General features: G+C 38.8%; 1 protein-coding gene across 2 annotated transcripts; it reads right to left on the reverse strand.

Annotated features, from left to right (window-relative positions):
- Nucleotides 1-416: 416 nt before the first annotated feature.
- Nucleotides 417-24,201, reverse strand: LOC122862675 (snaclec 1-like). Of its 2 annotated transcripts, XM_044168227.1 has the most exons (9): nucleotides 11,935-12,002; nucleotides 10,686-10,777; nucleotides 9,404-9,534; nucleotides 7,298-7,432; nucleotides 7,135-7,212; nucleotides 5,891-5,927; nucleotides 4,524-4,604; nucleotides 3,317-3,408; nucleotides 417-620 (listed from the first exon to the last, which is right to left on the reverse strand). In XM_044168227.1, the coding sequence occupies exons 2-7, from the start codon at nucleotides 10,744-10,746 to the stop codon at nucleotides 4,525-4,527; spliced, it is 522 nt and encodes a 173-aa protein (XP_044024162.1). In that variant the 5' UTR covers nucleotides 10,747-10,777; nucleotides 11,935-12,002; the 3' UTR covers nucleotides 417-620; nucleotides 3,317-3,408; nucleotide 4,524. The 2 variants fall into 2 exon arrangements, with proteins under 2 accessions (XP_044024162.1, XP_044024163.1); XM_044168228.1 differs by lacking the exons at nucleotides 10,686-10,777; nucleotides 11,935-12,002 and adding an exon at nucleotides 24,121-24,201.
- Nucleotides 24,202-24,405: the final 204 nt, after the last annotated feature.

Below are 24,405 nucleotides of genomic sequence, written 5' to 3' on the forward strand. Positions count from 1 at the left end.
AGAATAATGGACTATTAGGCAACATTAGGGGGTGGTGCAGCCCCCTCAGCACCTCTACTTCCATGGTTACTGAGCTTATTTAAGGTTACATAAGTGGGGGTTTTTTCAGCAAGAAAAAGTCAGTAGTTAGTCAGTAGTTATAACTCAACGTAATAAAAATGTATATAACAACAAGTAAAATAATCCACCCTTAAGTTGTGTTGGATGATAAGCTGCTGCTGTATTGAGTCTTGTTCACTCCATCAGATGCCCTTAAACTCACCCTGGACACAAACACAGCACACAGAGAGCTCAAACTTTCTGACAACAAAAGAAAGGTTACACGGGTGAAAAAGGAGCAGCCATATTCTGATCATACATACAGGACGGATGTACAGTGTGAACTTCTGCTGAATACAAACAGAAATGATTCAAGATTTTGCTGAAGCAGAACTTTTTTATTGCAGTAAATTTAGAAACAGAGGTTTAGAAGATATATAGTGATCCAACTGCAACAGTTGATCAGGTCTTCATGTCGAAGCTGAATGAAAGCATGAACATCAGAGGATGACGTCATATCTTCTTGGCACACACAAAGGGTATCTCCTCCGAGCACTTAAGTTCACTCCATTTGCTCATGACTGCAAGGAAATAACAGAATTCATCACATTTCCCTCCTCTGGTAAAATTAATATCAGAATCAGTAGTCAGCAGTTTGTCAGAAGTCTAAGAGTTTCCAGCCATGCTAGCGGCTCTATGAGGCTGTACTTATGCACAGCGGTCCTTACATCAACATGCTAACATGCTGACAATAGCCAGGTTTGCATCATAAAGAAAATGCAAAGTAATAAATGTTTCCATACAGTACCAAAGCTCAAATGATGGAAAACCATGTGGAAAACATGATGGAAACATGACATTTCTGTTAGTTTCATGTGTTAATGTGAGGAAGGTTACAGCCTTCTTATCGCTCCACACAGATCTGATGTTTTCAGCTCTTCACTGGAAGTTCAAGTGTCTGTTTTCATTGCACTTTGTTGCATTTTGCTTTTATAGATACTCTACCTTTTCCAGCTCAGCCAAGCATAAAAACTTTTTTTGCAATATTTCGAGATTTTTTTTAATTTTCTGCGTTTCCATTTATTTTTATGGAAATCCACCTAATGTCAATGCTAAAATATTTATGTGAAGCAGGTATAATGTTTTCCATGCCCAATTGTTGCTCCCTCGTTCCCTATAGTCTTGTTTTCTTTCACTGTACCTACATTTAAGTACCAGTGGAAACGTATTCCATTTGTACCTGATTCACACAACAAAATTACCCTGTAAATCGCGGGCTGCCCTCTTCAAAGTCACCAATGACTTCCTCTACTCGGACACTGGTAACCTCAATATTCTCATCCTCCTCGACCTCACTGCAGCTTTCAACACAATCAACCTCACCATTCTTCTCTCCCGCCTTGAAATCTTTTAAAGAAAACATGTTCTGAAATGCAAAAACAAACAGCTTTTCCATTAAAAAGGGTTTATATACTTAAGTTTCAGAACTACAAGTTTTAACCTGACTACAGCTCAGGCGTAACGTGAGTTTACTCTCTTCTTTGTGGCATTTGTAGGAGGCAGAAACGAGTAGACAGGAACTGCGACTATCATAATAAATAACATGAATGAAGCTCAGGCTTTCACAAGTTGACTGCAGCATTTTATTTTCTGTGGTTAATATCTTGAACAAAACCTAGCAAACTTAGGGACATCATAACTAGCCACCATATTGATTTACGTAACTAGCCATTACATATAGCCATAATTAACGTAGCCTACATTCTTTACTAGCTTTCATACACCTTGTGTCGGGTCGGCTCTGTGGACTGGATGCAGAGACTGTAACGTTAGCAGAGACATCGTGCTGTAGTTCAGTTTTACAACAGACACACTGTACAGAGTTTTCGTGGACTCTTTCTGTCGCTTTCTCTGGCCTGTCTCTTCTCCACACTATTTTCTCTCTCTTCCTCCTCTCTGATGACACCATAGACTGTATCACACACGCGTCAGCGTGTTGTGCGACTATAATAATCATCCATGCAAAACTCAGTGCGCTGTTTGTAATTATATGTATTAAACGAAGCTTTGATGCAAATAATTTGCATCGATGATTTTTAGTAATCGAGTTACTCGGGTTACTAGAGGAATCGTTTAAGCCCTACTTGAATCCCTCCTTAACATCACCGATACTACCCTCTCCTGGCTAAGGTCATATCTCACATACAGATAATCAACATCAACAACAGTTCATCCACATCAACAACTGCACGTCCTCCACCACTTCTCTGTCGCAAGGCGTCCCCCAGGGTTCGGTGCTTAGTCCTCTCCTATACATCCCCTACATGCTCCCCCTTACTAGCATTATACGCCATCATGATCTCCACTTCCACTGCTACGCCGATGACATTCAGCACTACATCTCCACTAAATCCATCACCACTGCAACAACTCCTTCCACTCTGACCAACTGTCTTGCTGAAATTAAATCATGGATCAGGGAGGAGTTATTGCAGGACTGTTGTATTAGACTGCATTAGTTTGGTGTAGTTAGGTGTAGCTAATAAACTGGCAGCTGAGTGAAGGCATGCACTTCAACCTGTTTGTTATGTTCGGAGGTGGAGAGAACTTTAAAGGGGCCATTTAAATTTGGAAGATTCACAAGAGATAGTTCTTAAAAAAGAATGGACACATTTTGTGCAGCAGAGGTGGAGATATCCTGTCTTTCAGTCCCCGGAGTCAAACTCCAAAAACACTGGATCCTACATTTCCCATAATGCAACGCAGTAGTGTTTTTCATAAGATGACAACATCATAAAGCATCTTCGTGAAGCTCCTCCAGAGCCGCAGAGAACATTATACAGCAACAACTGAGCTTCATGTGTAAAATCATGTAAGTGCCCCTTTACACTTACCAATAATAAGACAAATTTAATTAAATACAAGCCAAAAACATGCCAAATAAACTAAAGAGTGGATATAATTTTGAGGTTTGAGACGCTTTAAATGAGAGTAAATCAACAAAGTGAAAAGTCAAAGTTGTGATGATGTACAATAATAGCCTAAATTACTCCAACTTGGGGTAAGTTAACAGATGTAAAATGTTATGTTGGACCAACTCAAAACTCAAGAAAATAGGTTACATTTTCTAATAGCTTTTTGTAATGAAGCTTGTTGAATTTTGAGTTTTCTTAACTTTATTATTTTTTACAGTGCAGCCCGCAAGTATTTTTTGTTGGTTTATTATTAATACGTGAATGAGAGTGTTTAATCATGTGTTTGGGTTTAGGTTTCTCACCAGCTGCAGAGCCCTGGATGTAGAGCAGGACCAGGATCAGAACAGCAGCAGCAGATTTCATGGCTCAGGACGTCCTGTCGATCGAATATAATCTGGAAACATCAACAAAGTTCACTGTGACACATGATGTTTCATGTTACAGCTGGATTCCCCTTGGTTTGAATCTCTTGGATAAAATACTGAATTGTTTCATTACAACTTTAAGAGTAAATTGATTGGACCGCTGTTGTGGTTACAGTCCATGAGAGAAGAGAAGATTTCTGACATGGATGTGTGTATTTACAGTGGTGGGGAGTTACTAACTCAAGTACTGTAATTACTGTACTGTACAGTTCTTGGTTTTTGTCAGATATGACAAAGATAACTCGGTAACCATTCACATTTGAGAAGCTGAAATCAGAGATTTTTTTATTGAAAAATCTAAAAATTGATTATCAAAATAGCTACACAGTCATTTTCTGTCAATGACTAATCATTTCAGCTCTAATATGTTCACATTGTATCATTTCACTAATTTCTGTTCTGCAAATTAATGATTCGATTTTTAGGTTCGATTTTTCAAGACTGTCTTAATACAGTACTAAAAATAAAAAATATGTTCTGCACACTGTAGCTCCCATGAGAGCAATTTATTGGCACATCAGCAAGTGATGTTTCGAGCTAATGCTCTTCTTCAAACTAAGTAATACAATACTCACATGTGAGCGTTAGAGGTCACAGAAGAGATCCCTGATGTCTTGTTGCCCAAAGTGTAACAAAAGCTAATATGAGTCTTCAGCTGTGGCAGTTAGGCAAATCAAGGGGGCATCTTCCAAAGTTACAGTCTTTCTAGTTCAGAATTCACTGGTTTTGTTACTGTGGCTCAACAAGGAGACAGAGGGAGGGAATTTCACACCAACATGGCTGTAACTTTGAAAGATGCCCACTTGTTTTATCTAAATCTGTCTAATTCAGACCGCTGAAGCTTCAAATGATCTTTACGCACAGAATGAGGACTGTGGGTTTTGTCCTCCATCATAGGAATTTCTTTAAAAAGGGAATTCTTTACAGCCAGAATGATTACAGCAACCTTTAACTCTTATTATTTAATGAATTGTGAAATGAATAGTATTGTATTCATTTCTGTGTCTTAACTAAGGTTTCTACCCCAAAGGTGTCAATTCAGAGCATTCTTCTGTTCTGTTAAAATAATCAGCATAGGACTCACCTCAGATGTGTCGAGTCGCTCCTCTTCTGTCTGGTGTCTGGCGACTGTACCACACTTTTAAACTCACTTGGCACAAATAATCTGTATAATGAGCAAACACGAGGTGTGGTTATCAGCCATGCCAAGAGAGAGAGAGAGTGTGTGTGTGTGTGTGTGTGTGTGTGTGTGTGTGTGTTACCATCCATCCTGAATATGTGACAGTGGTTCATAATGCTAAAAAATAATAGTTTAAGAGTGTAAGGTTAAAGTATTTCTGTTAAAGTGAAATCAAAAGTTCATTCTTGACCTTGAAAACATTAGTTGACTAAACAATCTCACCACACGGTCCATTTAGTACCTATTCTGGAGCTTTCAGTCAGATCACACAATTTTCCTCAGCAGATGAGTTCAAATTCACAATTTCGAGCACTTTAAGGACATTCCAGTCCATCTTACATTTTTAGTCGACATGGACAAAATTTGAACGTCTGCAGTACTTTAAAGCTGCACTAAGCAATATTTTTATCTTAAGAATGGATCAAATAACTGCATGTAATACGAAGGGTGTCTCTCGTAGTGATGACCTCATAGAGAGCAACTTTACAGAGAGCTCTTTAGCATTTAGCTCCCAGCATTGGTTGGTCTGACTATATCTTTAGCATGGATCAAACAAACAGGACTTTCATCCAGCAGACCAGGGTCAACACTGACTTATTTCAAGTTTTAAGTTTAATAACGTTACGTAGCGGACTAACGTGACGTGAGTTATTATTTAGTAGTTAGTACTTATTTTAACCCAAACCACAGGCTTTTCCTAAACCTAACCAAGTAGTGTGACCGTTTACAACATTATTTGTGTGTTTAACGTTATGTGATTTACATAACATACTTAAGCGGTACGCCTGTCGCTGGTACTTTCCAACGGTCATATATGTCGTTTTAGGGAATGATCGAATATGTAGTTTTGGGAGTTATTGCCAATCGATCTATTCTATCGTTTAGGTATGAGGATGTGTTGTTTAAATAGGATTTAAAAAAGTGAGGCTGTGGGATTGTGAATTCATCCTGAGATGACAGCAGAGAACACCTCTGCTAAGAAGGACGCCAGCCCCTACGCTGCAGCAGTTCCCCGCAAGAATCATCCCAGGGACAGCTGATGAACCCGGGCGTGGTCTCCACGACTACCACTCTGCACCTTCTCTCATTCCTCCAACTACGCTGATAGGTATGAGGATGTGTTGTTTAAATAGGATTTAAAAGAGTAAAATAAACTAAAATAGAATAAAACATAAAACAGGAGAATAAAAAATACAGCGCAGTGCAAGATATGAATAAAGGCAAACAGAAAAGTCTTCAGCCCTAAAAGAACTGACAGTTGGAGCAGTTACCTTGATAGTTCATCCGGACGCAGGCCTTGTCATCTTTAGGTTGCTTTAGCCTGTTCAATTTTGTCACTAGCCTATGTAAAGCTCAGCCTTGCCTTGTCATTGCTCAAGTTCATGAGCGTTACACTTTTTAAAATGGTGTTGGTTCCAGCCAGAAAAACTTTTCTTCTTTTCATCATTTTGATAATATTTCCCATTTTGGCAACACCAAGTAAATAATGCCAGATCAAAGCGTGTCTGAGATGTATCATTGACATCTGATGACATCAGCACCAGACGATCGAGTCATTTGCTTTGTGGTCAATGTTCAGAACCAAAGGCCTGTATCATCATGATGCAGGTTAGTGTGATAAATGGGGACTTACTTTAAGTAAGTTTACTGTAAAGTGCTGACTAGTAAAGATTTGCAATAGATTATGTTTCTTGATTTAGTTCATGTTGCATAATACCAAACAACTTTCCAAATAATCAGACTTATCACAAACCAGGTTTTTGGGGCACTGGGACCAGTTGCTTGGTTGCATGGTTGACAGAATCCAGCCTTGTTCACAAATGGATTTTCCAGTTTTCTTTGACTAGAAAAGAAGATTAATGTTATGTAATCTAAACATATTTCTGACAAATACATGTTCATTCATTCTGTCTCTGAACAGAAACTGTAGCTACTGCTTTTGATGTATTTCTAGGGTTTTGAGGTTTTACACAGGAACAACCTGTCACTCATCTACTGTGTCTGTTCTCAGTTACGCTTGCACTGCTCCTGATGAAAACTGAGCTGCTGCAGCAAATACAGGACAGATGTGACAGGCGTGGAACTTCTGCTGAATACAAACAGAAATGATTCTGAATTTGCTGAAGCAGAACTTTTTCATTGCAGTAAATTTAGAAGCAGAGGTTTAGAAGATATACAGCGATCCAACTGCAACAGTTGATCCAGGTCTTCATGTCGAAGCTGAATGAAAGCAATGAACATCAGAAGATGACGTCATATATACTTGGAACACACAAAGGGTATCTCCTCCGAGCACTCAGTTCCTCCAATGTCCCCAGACTGCAAAAGAAATAGCTAATTATAACACATTTCCCTCCTCTGGTAAAATAAATATCAGAACCAGCAGTCCGCAGTTTGTCAGAAGACCACTAGGTTTCCAGCCACGCCTTGCGGCTCTGTGAGGCTGTACTTATACACAGCAATGATCCTTAGACCTAAATACTAACATATCAACATGCTAGCATGCTGACAGAGCCTTAGTTTTTCGGTTCTGGTTCAACCATTTGCTGAAGACCAGCTTTATTCCATCGGTGAAGCCATATGTGGCGCTGGCCTGAAGAAGAGTGAGTAGATAGTGAGGGCTCGTACTTTATATCAGAGTGTTTGTTCCTTCCATTCTCAGATGTTTCTCTGTTTACCTTTTCCTTCTTGAGTCCGATCCACACCTGTTTCATCACTTGCTTGCTGGTTCTCCAGAGCAGACACAACACCTCGTTGTAGCCATTTAAGGTGTGCATCGACACCAGGTGACCACCTTCAGACTTACAACGTTCCTGAAGTCAAAAGAAATGAGTTAGTCTTGTAATAATAATAATAATATTAATCTTTATAGAGCACTTTAAAAAACATTTGTTGTAAACCGCTTCACGGAAAGCAGCAAATCGACAAATTATAAAGTCCTTAGATTTTTAATAATAAAACCAATTCTATTAGTGTAAGATAAAAGAAATAAAAACACTGTGTTTACTCAAGTAGAATCAGAATAAGCTCTGTTACGGTCGAGGTTAGATGGCCGCCCTCCCTGAGTCTGGTTCTGTTCAAGGTTTCTGCATGTTAAAAGGGCGTTTCTCCTTGCCTCTGTCGCCAAGTGCTTGCTCATGGTGGGAATTGTTGTGTAATATAGAGTACGGTCTAGACTTGCTGTATAGGACAAGTGCAATGAGATAAACTCTGTTATGAATTGGCGCTATATAAATAAAATTGAATTGAATAAGAAGAGCCTGATTTCCTCACACAGGTCTGAGTGTAAACACTCTGCCTCTTCTAGTTTTAAGCCGGGCCTTTGGAGCAGATAAGAAAAAACGTTGCCAGAGGATCTGAAATTACACACAGGTTCGTATGGAAAGAGGTCAGAAATATTGCAAGGTGTGAGGCCATGAAGAGCCTTTAAAGTAATCAATAAGATCTTAAAATCAATCCTAAAACAAAGTGGGAGCCAGTGTAAAGAGGCTAAAACAGGCTGGTTCTGCTCTGAAGCCTGATAGCTGGGTTCTGTACAGTCTGAGCTCAATCTATGCATTTTTGGTTACCCTCTATAAAACGGATTAAATAAACATAGATACAGAATGTATACAAATATATAAGTAGAATTACAATATAGGGGAGAGCCGGTACGAAAGTAACACAGCGATTTTCTCCAAGCCCATACAAGTCTGATTTTGCCTAAATGAATCAGCACGTACAGCACGCAACACTTACCATAACCATGGAAAATCCTGTGGATACTGTCGCAGACGTTGAACCGAAAAGTATAGTATCTTTTAGCCGCAGGTTAAGAGATGGCTTTAGTGGATTTTTCCAGAACACAACAATTGGAAATTTGGTGTGCAGATAACAAAACTATACCATCTCTCTCTTCTCACAGCTTAAGTCACATACAGCAAGAAACATACCAAGTAAACAGAACTTAGGACACAAAGGCAGATTATAATTAATAATATGAGAAATATAGAATGTTGTTCATATGTGCGTACATGCGTTTCTCCATTAAGTCAGTTTTTTGTTTGATTTTTTGATTTTGTTTTCTCTGTTTGACACAGATTCAAAACGGAATACATACAATAGTAAAAAAAAAAATTACATACAAGATATAACGTGTTAATTTGTGAGCTTTAGAGGTGCTATTAGGTGGATTTTGTTACTTTTGGACAGAGCCAGGCTAGCTGTTTCCCCCTGTTTCCAGTCTTTATGCTAAGCTAAGCTAACCAGCTCCTGGCTCCAGCTTCATATTTACCGGACAGACATGATAGTGGCATCGATCTCAACATCTAATTCTGGGCAAGAGAGCAAAGAAGTGTATTTTCCAAAATTTCAAACTATTCCCTTAACAAAATTTTAACCTGCAATTGACAGAAAAAGTGAAATGCAGGAGACCAAGTTCTGCCTGTAGCTGACCAGAAGAGGCAAATTTCTGATGTAAAAATAACAAGTAACTGCACAGGATAATGCTACATTTACTGTGTGTGTGTGTGTGTGTGTGTGTGTGTGTGTGTGTGTGTGTGAATGTGTGTGTGTACTTGTATGACGCATGTTGTGGGGACATAAATATATGACGTAAATATATTTACACAGTCACATTGTGGGGACTCTCTTTCCTTTTGGGGACAAAACACAAGTCCCCATAACGGAAATCATTAATTTTAAGGTGAAGACTTGGTTTAAAGTTAGGGTAAGTCTCTAAGTGGTGGAAACACGTGTGTGTGTGTGTTTGTGTGTGTGTGTGCGTGTATGTCTGTGTGTGTCACCTCTGCCTTATCAAAGGTTGCCCCATAGTCAAACAGCTTGATGCATCTGCCTTTGTTCATTTGAGACCAACCATCCTCGGAACATGGTCGGAGTGGATGATCTTTTGAACACGATTGTTCAATTGCTTTATCTGTGGAAAAAACAGCACTTTAATATTAAACAGTATTTTCACATCATATATTAATAGAGGTCCAAAATTACAATTAGATAGAATTATGATAGAATTAAATATATATAAAATATTTTTTTATATGCAAATATTTTTGCCCAATATGGGTCCAAGATGGGGCTACCATGTCAGTGGTTCTAAAACTTTGGACTCTCTGGAAGCCATCGTCATGACCCTCCCTGTAACAGCAGCCTCCAAAATGACCACACAGTTGAATCAGCTCCTCTCTTAAACAGTTTCAACACAAACTGAACATTGTAACCTTCATGAAGGGAGGAGTTATTGCAGGACTGTTGTATTAGACTGCATTAGTTTGGTGTAGTTAGGTGTAGCTAATAAACTGGCAGCTGAGTGAAGGCATGCACTTCAACCTGCTTATTATGTTCGGAGGTGGAGAGAACTTTAAAGGGGCCATTTAAAGTTGGAAGATTCACAAGAGATAGTTCTTAAAAAAGAATGGACAAATTTTGTGCAGCAGAGGTGGAGATATCCTGTCTTTCAGTCCCCAGGGTCAAACTCCAAAAACACTGGATCCTACATTTCCCATAATGCAACTCGGCAGTGTTTTTCATAAGATGACAACATCATAAAGCATCTTCGTGAAGCTCCTCCAGAGCCACAGAGAACATTATACAGCAACAACTGAGCTTCATGTGTAAAATCATGTAAGTGCCCCTTTAATGGCACTGATCCAATTGCGACTGCCAACAATACTGTACAACACTTACCAATAATGAGACCAATTTAATTAAATACAAGCCAAAAACATGCCAAATAAACTAAAGACTGGACACAATTTTCAGGTTTGAGATTCTTTAAATGAGAGTAAATCAACAAAGTGAAAAGTCAAAGTTGTGATGATGTACAATAATAGCCTAAATTACTCCAACTTGGGGTAAGTTAACAGATGTAAAATGTTATGTTGGACCAACTCAAAACTCAAGAAAATAGGTTACATTTTCTAATATCTTTTTGTAATGAAGTTTGTTGAATTTTGAGTTTTCTTAACTTTATTGTTTTTTTACAGTGCAGCCTGCAAGTATTTTTTGTTGGTTTATTATTAATACATGAATGAGAGTGTTTAATCATGTGTTTGAGTTTAGGTTTCTCACTAGCTGCAGAGCCCTGGATGTAGAGCAGGACCAGGATCAGAACAGCAGCAGCAGATTTCATGGCTCAGGACGTCCTGTCGATCGAATATAATCTGGAAACATCAACAAAGTTCACTGTGACACATGATGTTTCATGTTACAGCTGGATTCCCTTTGGTTTGAATGTCTTTGATAAAATACTGAATTGTTTCATTACAACTTTAAGAGATTATCGTAAATTGATTGGACTGCTGTTGTGGTTACAGTCCATGAGAGAAGAGAAGATTTCTGACATGGACGTGTGTATTTACAGTGGTGGGGAGTTACTAACTCAAGTACTGTAATTACTGTACTGTACAGTCCTTAGGTACTTGTACTTTACACAATTCCTTCTTTTATTCAACCATCAGTCCAAAACCCACAGAGATTTAATACTGTCAGATATGACAAAGATAACTCGGAAACTATTCACATTTGAGAAGCTGAAATCAAAATCCTAAAATTTATTATCAAAGTAGCTGCAGAGTCATTTTCTGTCAATGACTAATCATTTCAGCTCTAATATGTTCACATTGTATCATTTCACTAATTTATCTTCTGCAAATTAATGATTCGATTTTTAGGTTTGAATTTTCAAGACTGTCTTAATACAGTACTAAAAATATAAAAAATGGTCTGCACACTGTAGCTCCCATGAGAGCAATTTATTGGCACATCCGCAAGTGACGTTTCGAGCTAATGCTCTTCTTCAGACTAAGTAATACAATACTCACATGTGAGCGTTAGAGGTCACAGAAGAGATCCCTGATGTCTTGTTGCCCAAAGTGTAACGAAAGCTAATATGAGTCTTCAGCTGTGGCAGTTAGGCAAATCAAGGGGGCATCTTCCAAAGTTAGTCTTTCTAGTGCAGAATTCACTGGTTTTGTTACTGTGGCTCAACAAGGAGACAGAGGGAGGGAATTTCACACCAACATGGCTGTAACTTTGAAAGATGCCCACTTGTTTTATCTAAATCTGTCTAATTCAGACCGCTGAAACTTCAAATGATCTTTACGCACAGAATGAGGACTGTGGGTTTTGTCCTCCATCATAGGAATTTCTTTAAGAAGGGAATTATTCACAGCCAGAATGATTACAGCAACCTTTAACTCTTTTATTTTTAAATGATTAGTATTGTATTCATTTATGTGTCTTAACTAAGGTTTCTACCCCAAAGGTGTCAATTCAGAGCATTTTTCTGTTCTGTTAAAATACTCAGCATAGGACTCACCTCAGATGTGTCGAGTCGTTCCTCTTCTGTCTGGTGTCGGGTGATTGTGCCACACTTTTAAACTCACTTTGCATGAATAATCAATATAATGAGCAAACATGAGGTGTGATTATCAGCCATGCCGAGAGAGAGAGAGAGAGTGTGTGGGTGTGTGTCGTGGGTGTGTGTAGGTGTGTGTGTGTTAACATCCTTCCTAAATATGTGACAGTGGTTCATAATGTTAAAAAATAATAGTTTAAGAGTGTAAGGTTAAAGTATTTCAGTTAAAGTGAAATCAAAAGTTCATTCTTGACCTTGAAAACATTAGTTGACTAAACAATCTCACCACACGGTCCATTTAGTTCCTATTCTGGAGCTTTCAGTCGGATCACACGATCTTCCTCAGCAGATGAGTTCAAATTCACAATTTCAAGCACTTTAAGGACATTCTAGTCCATCTCACATTTTTGCTTGACATGTACAAAATTTGAACGTCTGCATTACTTTAAAGCTGCACTAAGCAATATTTTTATCTTAAGAATGGATCAAATAACTGCATGTAATACGAAGGGTGTCTCTCGTAGTGATGACCTCATAGAGAACAACTTTACAGAGAGCTCTTTAGCATTTAGCTCCCAGCTTTGGTTGGTCTGACTATATCTTTAGCATGGATCAAACAAACAGGACTTTCATCCAGGAGACAGGGTTCGTGTCCTGTGTGAAACCAAGTCAACATGATTTATTTCAAGTTTTAAGTTTAATAACGTTACGTAGCTGACTAACGTCACTTGAGTTATTATTTAGTAGTTAGTACTTTAACCCAAACCACGATCTTTTCCTAAACCTAACCAAGTAGTTTTGTTACCTAAACCTAACAAAACTGCGACCGTTTCACAACATTATTTGCGTGTTTAACGTCATGTGACTTACATAACATACTTAAGCGGTACGTCTGTCGCTGGTACTTTCCAATGGTCATATATGTCGTTTTGGGGAATGATCGAATATGTCGTTTTGGGAGTCATTGCCAATTCACCTATTCTGTCATTTAGGTATGAGGATGTGTTGTTTAAATAGGATTTAAAAGAGTAAAATATAAAACAGGAGAATAAAAAATACAGTGCAGTGCAAGATATGAATAAAGGCAAACAGAAAAGTCTTCAGCCCTAAAAGAACTGACAGTTGGAGCAGACCTCCAATTTTCTGGGAATTTGTTCCAGATATGTGGAGTATAAAAACTCAACTCTGCTTCTCCAGGTTCAGTTGATGATCAAACATTTCCTCTATGTGTCATGGGCATTTTCAAAGTCTGGTGAGATGGCATTTAACATTTATGCACCTAAGGAATGGAACAGTTTGCCTGCTGATCTTAGACTTGCTCCAACACTATGTTCTTTTAAAACCAATCTAGACCTTCCTTTTCAGTCGAGCATTTTCTTTAATGAACACATCGTATTTTGCACAGTAACATCCGATCTTTCAAAAAGAAAACATTATAGTATAACAATGCATAAAATATTATAATTTGTAGGATTGCCCTCGAAAGCAAACCTTAGACTTATTTAGACTGTACACCATTTCAAATGGTTTTATTCCCCCCATGGTCTTTTCAAAATTAAGTTGTATTTTAGTGCAACTGCTTGGTCACATGCAGCTTATACCACAACCAAGGATCAGTCTGGTGTTATTCTGCATTTTCCAGAACAAAAAAACCAACAACATGTTTGTCTGTCTATAGAGTGCTGCAGGAATGAGTCCTAAAAACCCGGAAATTAGTTAGCATTTTTAGCACTTCCATGACTTCCCTCGTCTCGAAGTCAATGGGTTTTTTGAATGGGTTTTTGGTTAGATGCCTGAAATAAGGACTGTGGTTCACACAAGCTCACGTTGAAGTCATGCAACCATGGTGTAGTTTGTTTATAGTCTAACATTAGCTTTTTACTTAAGGTGATTGTATTTATGCTTCAAAAATCATAAAAGTGGTGGTTCATTTGTGAAGATTAACTTGCTGAAAAACGTGTAAGTGTCATGAACTTTTGTTTTTTCGTTTCGTCTGGTTCCCAGGCTAGACTTTGGTGACTCAGGCTGAGAAACTGTTCATGGCTGAAAGATCCATTATTATTCATTCCCTCTTTACCTGCAGGAACGACCGCTTAGAGCTTAAAACAAAGCAGACAAGTTCAAAAACATAAAATTAACATATATTGTATTTGATGTGTAAACAGTGAATGTGTGCAGTTTGAGGGTGGAGATGTTTGACTGCAATAAAACGTAATGAGTCAACATTGATCTGGAATAACGTCATGTAACCTGATGTGTACCCAGTGTCGCTCTCAAGTTTCTGATATTTACACATTATCACATTGTCACTGTCTAGATTCTCATAATGTGACTCTGTTTGGTAACTTTGACATTCTTCATGTTGTCTTGTTGTTCAGTTATTTGACTGATGCCAAGTAAAGTAGCCCCATCAGAGCTTCAAACCCACCGAATGGTCATAAAAGTAGCCCAATTTTTTATGTCCATTTAGGAGAGGGTTTTATTGTCCATCCGGCATTAATATATACAGTACTGCGATACTGATACTTGTTTTTTAAAGCCTGTACTTAAAATAAGTACATTTACTTAAGCACTGAATATTAAATCACAAAGTAATATTTTTTAATGGTTTTTGTTTTAAAAAAGTGTATATAATCATGCCAATAACTTTTTTTCATTTTACTTTATTTTGATATCTGTCCACTGCAGTGGACGCCATGCATCAACAGTATAAAAACTGATTCAATTGAACTCAATATAGGTCCAATAAAACATAGGCCTATGTTTACAATGTACAAAAACTTTTACTAAACACCTGTTTAGTAAACACCTGTACTGTGTCGGCGTTTTTGTGTACCTGCCAGAAGCTTCGCTTGAAGCTTCGTCTTAAACCATCATAAACTGACATTTTATCGAATTTTTAAGCCAAGTCTACGCTACACTGTTTTCCTGGCCATTGTTTTACCTATATGTTTTAACTTGGTAAAAGTTTTCAGTCATCGGACATATGGATTTTAAGTGATTTTAAGCTGGCTGCAACTCGACGTGTTTTACCGGACTGCCTCCACTGCTGCTAGCTTAGCTAGGTTTGTTTTTAGCACAGCATCTAGGCTAGCCGGTCACTTTTACTAAGGATTTTAAGCTCTTTAGCACTTTGATGGCCTTTACTGTGGATTTTAAGCTTTGAAGCACTCTCACGGACTAATTGCAAGCCTGGTGGCTGAGTGTGGAGCTTGTCACCTTACTGTCTCAAAGCTGAAGATAAGTATTGCCTGTCTGAAAGCCGAGCTCAGAGAAAAAGACAAGCTCATCCTGGAGTTCTCCACTAGGTTTGACATCCTGGAAAGACTTTCCTCCACTGGAACGCTCCATTTTCCAGTGGTCAGGTCTTCCTCCTCCTCTGCCTGAAAGAGGCCGTGATCAAAGCTCTGGGGTCAAGTCCTGAGACAGCAGAGAACAAGCTCATCGCCGCAGCAGTTCCCAGGCCACAACTATCCCAGGGACAACCGATGGAACTCGGCGGTCTTGATCATCTCTGGATACGCTGATCGTTGGAGATTCCATAGTAAGGAATATCCGCTTCATTAATGCGGTCACACACTGCTTTCCTGGAGCTACGACCCCCGACATCATCGAAAAGCTCCCCGGACTTCTGGCTGCACTCCCGACGACTATCACGAAAATCATAATCCATGTCGGCACCAATGACACCGCCCGTCAGCAATCGGAGCTGACGAAAGCAGACTTCATCCAGCTCTTTGACCTGCTCAACAGCACAGGAAAGCATGCTTTCATTTCGGGTCCAATTCCTACACTGGGCCGTGGAATTGGCCCTTTTAACAGGATCCTCAACCTTCATACCTGGCTCCAGTCTGTCTGCAGCACCCATGACGTGATAGTGAGCTGCTGTAATAAAAGAGTTTCCCCTCTGGGATCAATAAAGTATTTCTGATTCTGATGACGTTGGTTTTATTCAAAATTTTAACTTATTCTAATAAACAATTGGATGTCGATACATCTACTGGTAACCTGTCACAACATATCAAGCCTGTTGCAAGAAATCTTGGTGTTCTGTTTGATAGCAATTTATGTTTTGAGCAACATATCACTAAGCTTGTCCAATCATGTTTTTATCACCTCAGAAACATAGCAAAAATCCGATCTATTTTAAATCTTAGTGATGCAGAAACTGTTGTACATGCTCCTCATGCCTCGATTATTGTAACAGCCTGTTCACTTGTCTTAATCAAAAAACTTTGACACGACTGCAGACTGTACAAGACTCAGCTGGTAGGCTATTAACCAGGACCAAGAGGTACGATCACATTACACCTGTTTTAGCCTCTTTACTTTGGCTCCTTGTTTGTTTTAGGATTGATTTTAGGATCTTGTTGATTACTTTTAAGGCTCTTCATGGCCTGGCTCCAGACTATATTTTAGACTTTGTAATCCCTTATGAACCTTCACGTAGTTTGAGCTCTTCGGGCAGGGGTCTTCTGTCTGTTCCTGAGTCCAGAATGAAAACTAAAGGGGACAGAGCTTTTGCTATCAGGGCCCCGAGGCTCTGGAACAACTTGCCCGAACAAATTAGGTTGTCTGAGTCAGTGTCTTCTTTTAAGTCTCTTCTCAAAACACATTTTTATTGTAAAGCATATCCTGATTTTACCAGAGCTGTCTGTTTATTTTATTGCTTTTGTGTATTTTATTTCTTTATATTTCATCATTCACTGTGGTATTTTATTTCTCTTGTTGTGAAGCACTTTGTTTTGATAAGTGCTATATAAATAAAGTTTTATTATTATCATTATTATTATTATTATAAGAGCAAGTGGTATGAATACACATAAAGCTATTCAAGTGCAAATGATATCATAATTTTAAATAAAACATACAAAATAAGGTGGAATCTACATAGGCAGAAAATACCCTTTGACACATAACGAGCAAACGATGTGGGCTTTGTAGATAATTGGCAGAGACGGCATTCATCCTACTTTGGATAAAGCAGCTCTCATATCTAGAAATCTGGCCGAGTTTATTAGTGGACCGAAACCATGACAACTTGAGATTGAGACCAGAAGGCAGAGTTGCAGTCCTACATGCTTCTCTGCGCTTCCAGAGCAGAGAAGCAGCCTACTACTCATCATTAATAGAGGAAAATAAGAACAACCCAAGGTTTCTTTTCAGCACTGTAGCCAGGCTGACAGAGAGTCACAGCTCTATTGAGCCATGTATTCCTATAGCCCTCAGTAGTAACAACTTCATGAGCTTGTTTAATGATAAAATTGTAATTATTACAGACAAAATTCATCACGTCCTGCCCTCAATCGGTACCGATTTATCTTCAAACAGGAACCTTAGAAACAGCTGTCAGTTGTGATAGATAGATATAATTGGGTATCATCCGCATAACAATGAAAGTTTATGGAGTGTTTCCTAATAATATTGTCTAAGGTGAATAGAACTGGTCCAAGCACAGAACCTTGTGGAACAACTACTACTACCACAATTATTATTAGACTTAATAAGGTCTCTCTTTCTCCCTCTCTCTCTCTCTTAAACTCAAACAGATGTTAACATTGCCAAAGCATTTGTAAAATAAAAACATACATAAACAGAAGAATTGTCATATTCAAATATATACAGATAAGTGAGATAGGATGATAGAGAGTGTGTGTGTAGGTCATTCACTGTCCCTCAGGTTGTGGCTTGTTGATATATATTGGGCAGCAGGATCTGCCCTGCCTCCTTCTCCTAGGAGTATTTTTAATTTTGAGTGCTCTTTGAAATCTGAGTTTACAGAGTTGAACTTGTTAAAGTAAACGTTCCTTTTTTCATCAAAAATTGTACATTGTAGGAAGAAGTGCATCTCTGTCTCAACAGTGACCACATTTTTGGCTGCCAGGATTTTTTGTGTCTTCCTGTTTCGATTGCCAGTCTGTGGTCACTGAGCCTGTACTTGGTCAGGATCTGTCTCTGCTTTCTGTCTCTGACAGCAGAGAGATATTCTGCCAGTTCATCGTCTCTCTTCAGGGCCAGATAACTTTCTGATCTACTTTGGCTTTTAGTTTCTTCTTTATCATGTTCCAAATAGGTTTCTTTACATTGTGTTATAATTTGGTTTACTCTGATTGGTGTTTGGAAAGCAGTGCCGTTGTGAGACTGGTCAGAGTGTGTCTGAGGGGGGGCAGTTAGTCTCACCACCAGCTAACTTAGGGGACTCTTCTCTGGTCTCTCTTTCTTTCAGACCCACTGCGAGTCTGCGTTGCAATGAATAGAATAATGGACTATTAGGCAACATTAGGGGGTGGTGCAGCCCCCTCAGCACCTCTACTTCCATGGTTACTGAGCTTATTTAAGGTTACATAAGTGTTTTTTTTCAGGAAGAAAAAGTCAGTAGTTAGTCAGTAGTTATAACTCAATGTAATAAAAATGTATATAACAACAAGTAAAACAATCCACCCTTAAGTTGTGTTGGATGATAAGCTGCTGCTGTATTGAGTCTTGTTCACTCCATCAGATGCCCATAAACTCACCCTGGACACAAACACAGCACACAGAGCGCTCAAACTGTCTGACAACAAAAGAAAGGTCACACGGGTGAAAAGGGAGCAGCCATATTCTGATCATACACACAGATTTGACCACTGGAAACAGCTGCTGTGCAGAAATGGTCTGACTGGTCGCTCTTACTGGGAAGTCCAGTGGGAAGGACTGGTTCACGTAGCAGTAACTTACAGAGGAATCAGCAGGAAAGGAAAGAGATATGACTGCAGGTTTGGAGGGAATGACAAGTCCTGGAGTCTGAGCTGCTCTGGTTATGGTTACTCTGCCTGGCACAATAACAGAGTAACAGACCTCCCTCTCTCCTCCTCCTCTGTCTCTAACAGAGTAGCAGTGTATGTGGACTGTCCTGCTGGCACTTTGTCCTTCTACAGCATCTCCTCAGACAAACTGATCCACCTCCACACCTTCAACACCACTTTCACTGAACTTCCCTACCCTGGGTTTGGAATCTTACAGTTTGTTTCCTCAGTGTCTCTCTCTCTGTGTTGTCTGTATGAAGGAGAGTCTCCTCCTGTGAAAAGAAACACTGTTGATATTTAGACCCACTAAAGAAAGAATGAGTGTGTAGTCATGTCAGGAGAAAAGCCCTGATGATATAAAATTGCTAGGAAGAATAGTGCAAACCTCAAGAGACATGTCAAGACATCCAATAAAGATGTTGGGAATATATAAAAGCTTCTGGTTAGAAGTTAGACTAATGTGAAACCAACCAATCTAAAGAGTATATACAATATATATACAGTATATGCAATAATCATTTACTATGTTAATTGATTTGATTTTATTGCTTATTGATTTTGAATGTCATTCTAATGCTTTTCTTAGCCTATGTAAAGCTGACTTGCCTTGTATTGCTCGGTTCATGAGGGTTACACTTTTTAAAATGGTGTTGGTTCAGCTGTGAAAAGCTTTTTTTTATTATTTCATTTTCTTGATAGTATTTCCTATTTTGGCTTAATTTCTAAATAAATATGCCAATCAAAACATGTGTCTGAATGTATCATTGACATTCGATGACATCAGACCAGACATCCAGTCAATTGCTTTGTGGTCAATGTTCAGAACCAAAGGCCTGTATCATGATGCAAGGTTAGTGTGTTAAATAGGGAGACTTACTTTAAGTGTTTACTGTAAGTGTCACTAATAAAGATTTGCAATAGATTATGTTTTGATTTGTGTCATGCTGCATATTCCCAAACAACTTTCCAAATAATCAGATTATCACAAACCAGGTTTAGGGGCCACAGTTGCCTGCTTTGCCTGGTAGGTAATCCAGCCTTGTCTACAAATGGATTTCAGTTTTCTTTATTTAGAAAGAAGATTAATGTTATGTAATCTAACATATTTCTGACAAATACATGTTCATTTCTCTGTCTCCTGAACAGAACTGTAGCTGCTGCATTGGATGTATTTCTAGAGTTTTGTATTTACACAGAACAACCTGTCATCATCTACTGTGTCTGTTCTCAGTTACGTTTCACTGCTCTGGATGAAAACTGAGCTGCTGCAGCAGAAATACAGGACGGAGGTAGAATAGGTTTCAGTCGTAGTCATCTGGACACTGTTTTCAGAATCAAGACGTTTCGGCTCCCATCCGGAAGTCATTCTCAATTGTGAAAAAATGGGACGGGAACTAAAAATTTAAGCTACTCTGTTTTACATAAGCCCTGCCCTGAGGAAGGAATCTACCTGAGTATCTGTTGCTTAGCTAGTTTCACCTGAAATTGACCTAATTGTTTCCATGATGGCCAAGTAATCAGTAATCAGGCCTATTGTTTTCTGACTGCACCTACCTAATCACTGTTAAGTACCTGATTAGCATATGATTGGCGTGACCAAGGTGCTAATACACTGTGATAGACTTTGGGCAGATTGAATCTCAGACCACCATTTCTGTTCAAAGAGGGGTTTTCTTTTTTCACAAAAATGGCTTCCTTAACACCCCGTTCAAACCAACTCTTCTCTCTACTTAGAATCTTCACCTCACTGTCTTCAAATGTGTGGTTTGTAGCTTTTAGATACAAATGCACAGCGCTCTGTAATCCTGAGTTAGCGTGTCGCCTGTGCTGATAAAGTCTTTTGTGAAGTGGCTTTTTGGTCTCACCTATGTACCGTTCTTTGAGGTAGAAATGGTTTCAGTCGTAGTCATCTGGACACTGTTTTCAGAATCAAGACGTTTCGGCTCCCATCCGGAAGTCATTCTCAATTGTGAAAAAATGGGACGGGAACTAGAAATTTAAGCTGCTCTGTGTTACGAAAAGAACGGCACATAGAACGGTACATAGGTGAGACCAAGCAGCCACTTCACAATGCTACGATGCTACGATGCTATGATGCTAACATGCTGACAATAGCCAGTTTTCCATCCAAATGCAGCATAAAGAAAATGCAAAGTAATAAACATTTGCATACAGTACCAAAATATGAATATGAGTTTATTGGTTTGTTGAGATAATCCTCCAATCGCTGCCATTAATCACAGAAGAAGAGGACACAACGAGATGACGTCATTGAAAGAGCTCTAGTCAAAGCTCAAATGATAGAAAACCATGTGGAAAACATGATGGAAACATGACATTTCTGTTATTTTCTTGTGTTAATGTGAGGAAGGTTACAGCCTTCTCATCGCTCCACACTGATGTGATGTTTTCAGCTCTTCACTGGAAGCTTGAGTGTCTGTTTTCATTGCACTTTGTCACAGTTTGCTTTTATAGATACACTACTTTTTCCAGCTCAGCCAAGTGTAAAAACGTTGGTTGCGATATTTCGAGATTCTTTCAAATTTTCTGCGTTTCCATTCAGGTTGTTTTTTATGCGCTGACTGAAAATGCGCATAAAAACAGGTGGATGTGTAAAAACTGTTTTGTGCTAACATCAACTGCACCTCCTCCACCGCTCCACCGCTTCTCTGTCGCAAGGCGTCCCCCAGGGTTTGGTGCTTGGTCCGCTCCTGTTCATTCCCTACATGCTCCCCCTTAATAGCATTATACACTATCATGATCTCCACTTCCACTGCTACGCCGATGACATCCAGCTCTACATCTCCACTAAATCCATCACCACTGCAACAACTTCTTCCACTCTGACCAACTGTCTTCCTGAAATTAAATTATAGATGCAAGCCATCTTACTCAAACTTAACTGTGATAAATCAGACATGATCATCATCTATCCCAAATCCTTCACCAAAACCACTCACAAAAACATAGCTCTTGTCTTATCAAACACAGGTCTGATTGTAAACACTCTGCCTCTTCTAGTTTTAAGCCGGGCCTCTGGAGCAGATAAGAAGAAACGTTGCTAGAGGATCTCAAATTACATACAGGCTGGTATGGAACTAAAAGGTCAGAAATATTGCAAGGTGTGAGGCCACAAAGAGCCTTTAAAGTAATCAATAAAATCTTAAAATCAATCCTAAAACAAAGTGGGAGCCAGTGTAAAGAGGCTGAAACAGGCTGGTTCTGCTCTGAAGCCTGGTATCTGCGGTTCTGTACAGTCTGAGCTCAATCTATGCATTTTTGGTTACCCTCTATAAAATGGATTAAATAAACCAGAGATACACAGATACAGAATGTATACAAATATATAAGTAGGATACTTATACTTTTTTTTCTCTTTAAAAGGCAACAAATATAATTATATACATGATATAATGTGGTAATTTGTGAGCTTTAGAGGTGTTGGTAGGTGGATTTTGTTACTTTTGGACAGAGACAGGCTAGCTGTTTCCCCCTGTTTCCAGTCTTTATGCTAAGATAACTTACCAGCTCCTGGCTCCAGCTTCATATTTACCAGACAGACATGATAGTGGCATCGATCTCAACATCTAATTCTTGGAAAGAGAGCAAAGAAGTGTATTTTCCAAAATTTCAAACTATTCCTTTAACAAAATTTTAACCTGCAATTGACAGAATAAGTGAAATGCAGGAGAACAAGTTCAGCCTGTAGCTGACCAGAAGAGGCAAATTTCTGATGTAAAAATAATAAGTAACTGCGTAGGATAATGCTACATTTACCGTATGTGTGTGTATGTGTGTGCCTGAATGTGTGTGTGTGTGTACTTGTATGATGGATGTTGTGGGGACATAAATATATTTACACAGTCACATTGTGGGGACTTTCTTTCCTTTTGGGGACAAAACACAAGTCCCCGTAACGTAAATCATTACATTTAAGGTGAAGACTTGGTTTAAGCTTAGGGTAAGTCTCTGAAGTGGTGGAAACACCTTTGTGTGTGTGTGTGTGTGTTTGTGTGTGTGTGTGTGTGTGTGTGTGTGTGTGTGTGTCACCTCTGCCTTATCGAAGGTTGCCCCATAGTCAAACAGCTTGATGCATCTGCCATCGTTCATTTGAGACCAACCATTCTCGGAACATGGTCGGAGTGGATAACTTTTTGAACTAAATTGTTCAACCACGTTTGCACTGACTGTGGAAAAAACAGCACTTTAATATTAAACAGTATTTTCACATTATATATTAATAGTGGTCCAAAATTAGGATTAGATAGAATTATGATTAAGAATTAAATATATATAAAATATATTATACATTTCAATATAAATATATGTTTTGTATGCAAATATTTTTGCCCAATATGGGTCCAAGATGGGGCTACCATGTCAGTGGTTCTAAACCTTTGGACTCTCTGGAAGCCATCATCATGACCCTCCCTACAACAGCTGCTCCAAAATGACCACACAGTTGAATCAGCTCCTCTCTTAAACAGTTTCAACACAAACTGAACATTGTAACCTTCATGAAGGGAGGAGTTATTGCAGGACTGTTGTATTAGACTGCATTAGTTTGGTGTAGTTAGGTGGAGCTAATAAACTGGCAGCTGAGTGAAGGCATGCACTTCAACCTGTTTGTTATGTTTGGAGGTGGAGAGAACTTTAAAGGGGCCATTTAAAGTTGGAAGATTCACAAGAGATAGTTCTTAAAAAAGAATGGACAAATTTTGTGCAGCAGAGGTGGAGATATCCTGTCTTTCAGTCCCAGGGGTCAAACTCCAAAAACACTGGATCCTACATGTCCCATAATGCAACGCAGTAGTGTTTTTCATAAGATGACAACATCATAAAGTATCTTCGTGAAGCTCCTCCAGAGCCACAGAGAACATTATACAGCAACAACTGAGCTTCATGTGTAAAATCATGTAAGTGCCCTTTTAATGGCACTGATCCAATTGCGACTGCCAACAATACTGTACAACACTTACCAATAATGAGACCAATTTAATTAAATACAAGCCAAAAACATGCCAAATAAACTAAAGAGTGGATACAATTTTGAGGTTTGAGACGCTTTAAATGAGAGTAAATCAACAAAGTGAAAAGTCAAAGTTGTGATGATGTACAATAATAGCCTAAATTACTCCAACTTGGGGTAAGTTAACAGATGTAAAATGTTATGTTGGACCAACTCAAAACTCAAGAAAATAGGTTACATTTTCTAATAGCTTTTTGTAATGAAGTTTGTTGAATTTTGAGTTTTCTTAACTTTATTATTTTTTACAGTGCAGCCTGCAAGTATGTTTTGTTGGTTTATTACTAATACATGAATGAGAGTGTTTAATCATGTGTTTGAGTTTAGGTTTCTCACTAGCTGCAGAGCCCTGGATGTGGAGCAGGACCAGGATCAGAACAGCAGCAGCAGATTTCATGGCTCAGGACGTCCTGTCGATCGAATATAATCTGGAAACATCAACAAAGTTCACTGTGACACATGATGTTTCATGTTACAGCTGGATTCCCTTTGGTTTGAATCTCTTGGATAAAATACTGAATTGTTTCATTACAACTTTAAGAGTAAATTGATTGGACCGCAGTTGTGGTTACAGTCCATGAGAGAAGAGAAGATTTCTGACATGGACGTGTGTATTTACAG

Source organism: Siniperca chuatsi, linkage group LG16 (assembly GCF_020085105.1).
Source record: "Siniperca chuatsi isolate FFG_IHB_CAS linkage group LG16, ASM2008510v1, whole genome shotgun sequence".
NCBI classification, from domain to species: domain Eukaryota; kingdom Metazoa; phylum Chordata; class Actinopteri; order Centrarchiformes; family Sinipercidae; genus Siniperca; species Siniperca chuatsi.

Coding starts and splice junctions, on each gene's coding strand:
- LOC122862675 (XM_044168228.1), bottom strand. CDS start 24,181: ATGAAATCTGCTGCTGCTGTTCTGATCCTGGTCCTGCTCCACATCCAG. Junction 5,928..7,134: donor ACCAGAACCGAAAAACTAAG/GCTCTGTCAGCA, acceptor CTAAAGCAACCT/AAAGATGACAAGGCCTGCGT. Junction 4,605..5,890: donor CGTCCGGATGAACTATCAAG/GTAACTGCTCCA, acceptor CTCATTATACAG/ATTATTTGTGCCAAGTGAGT.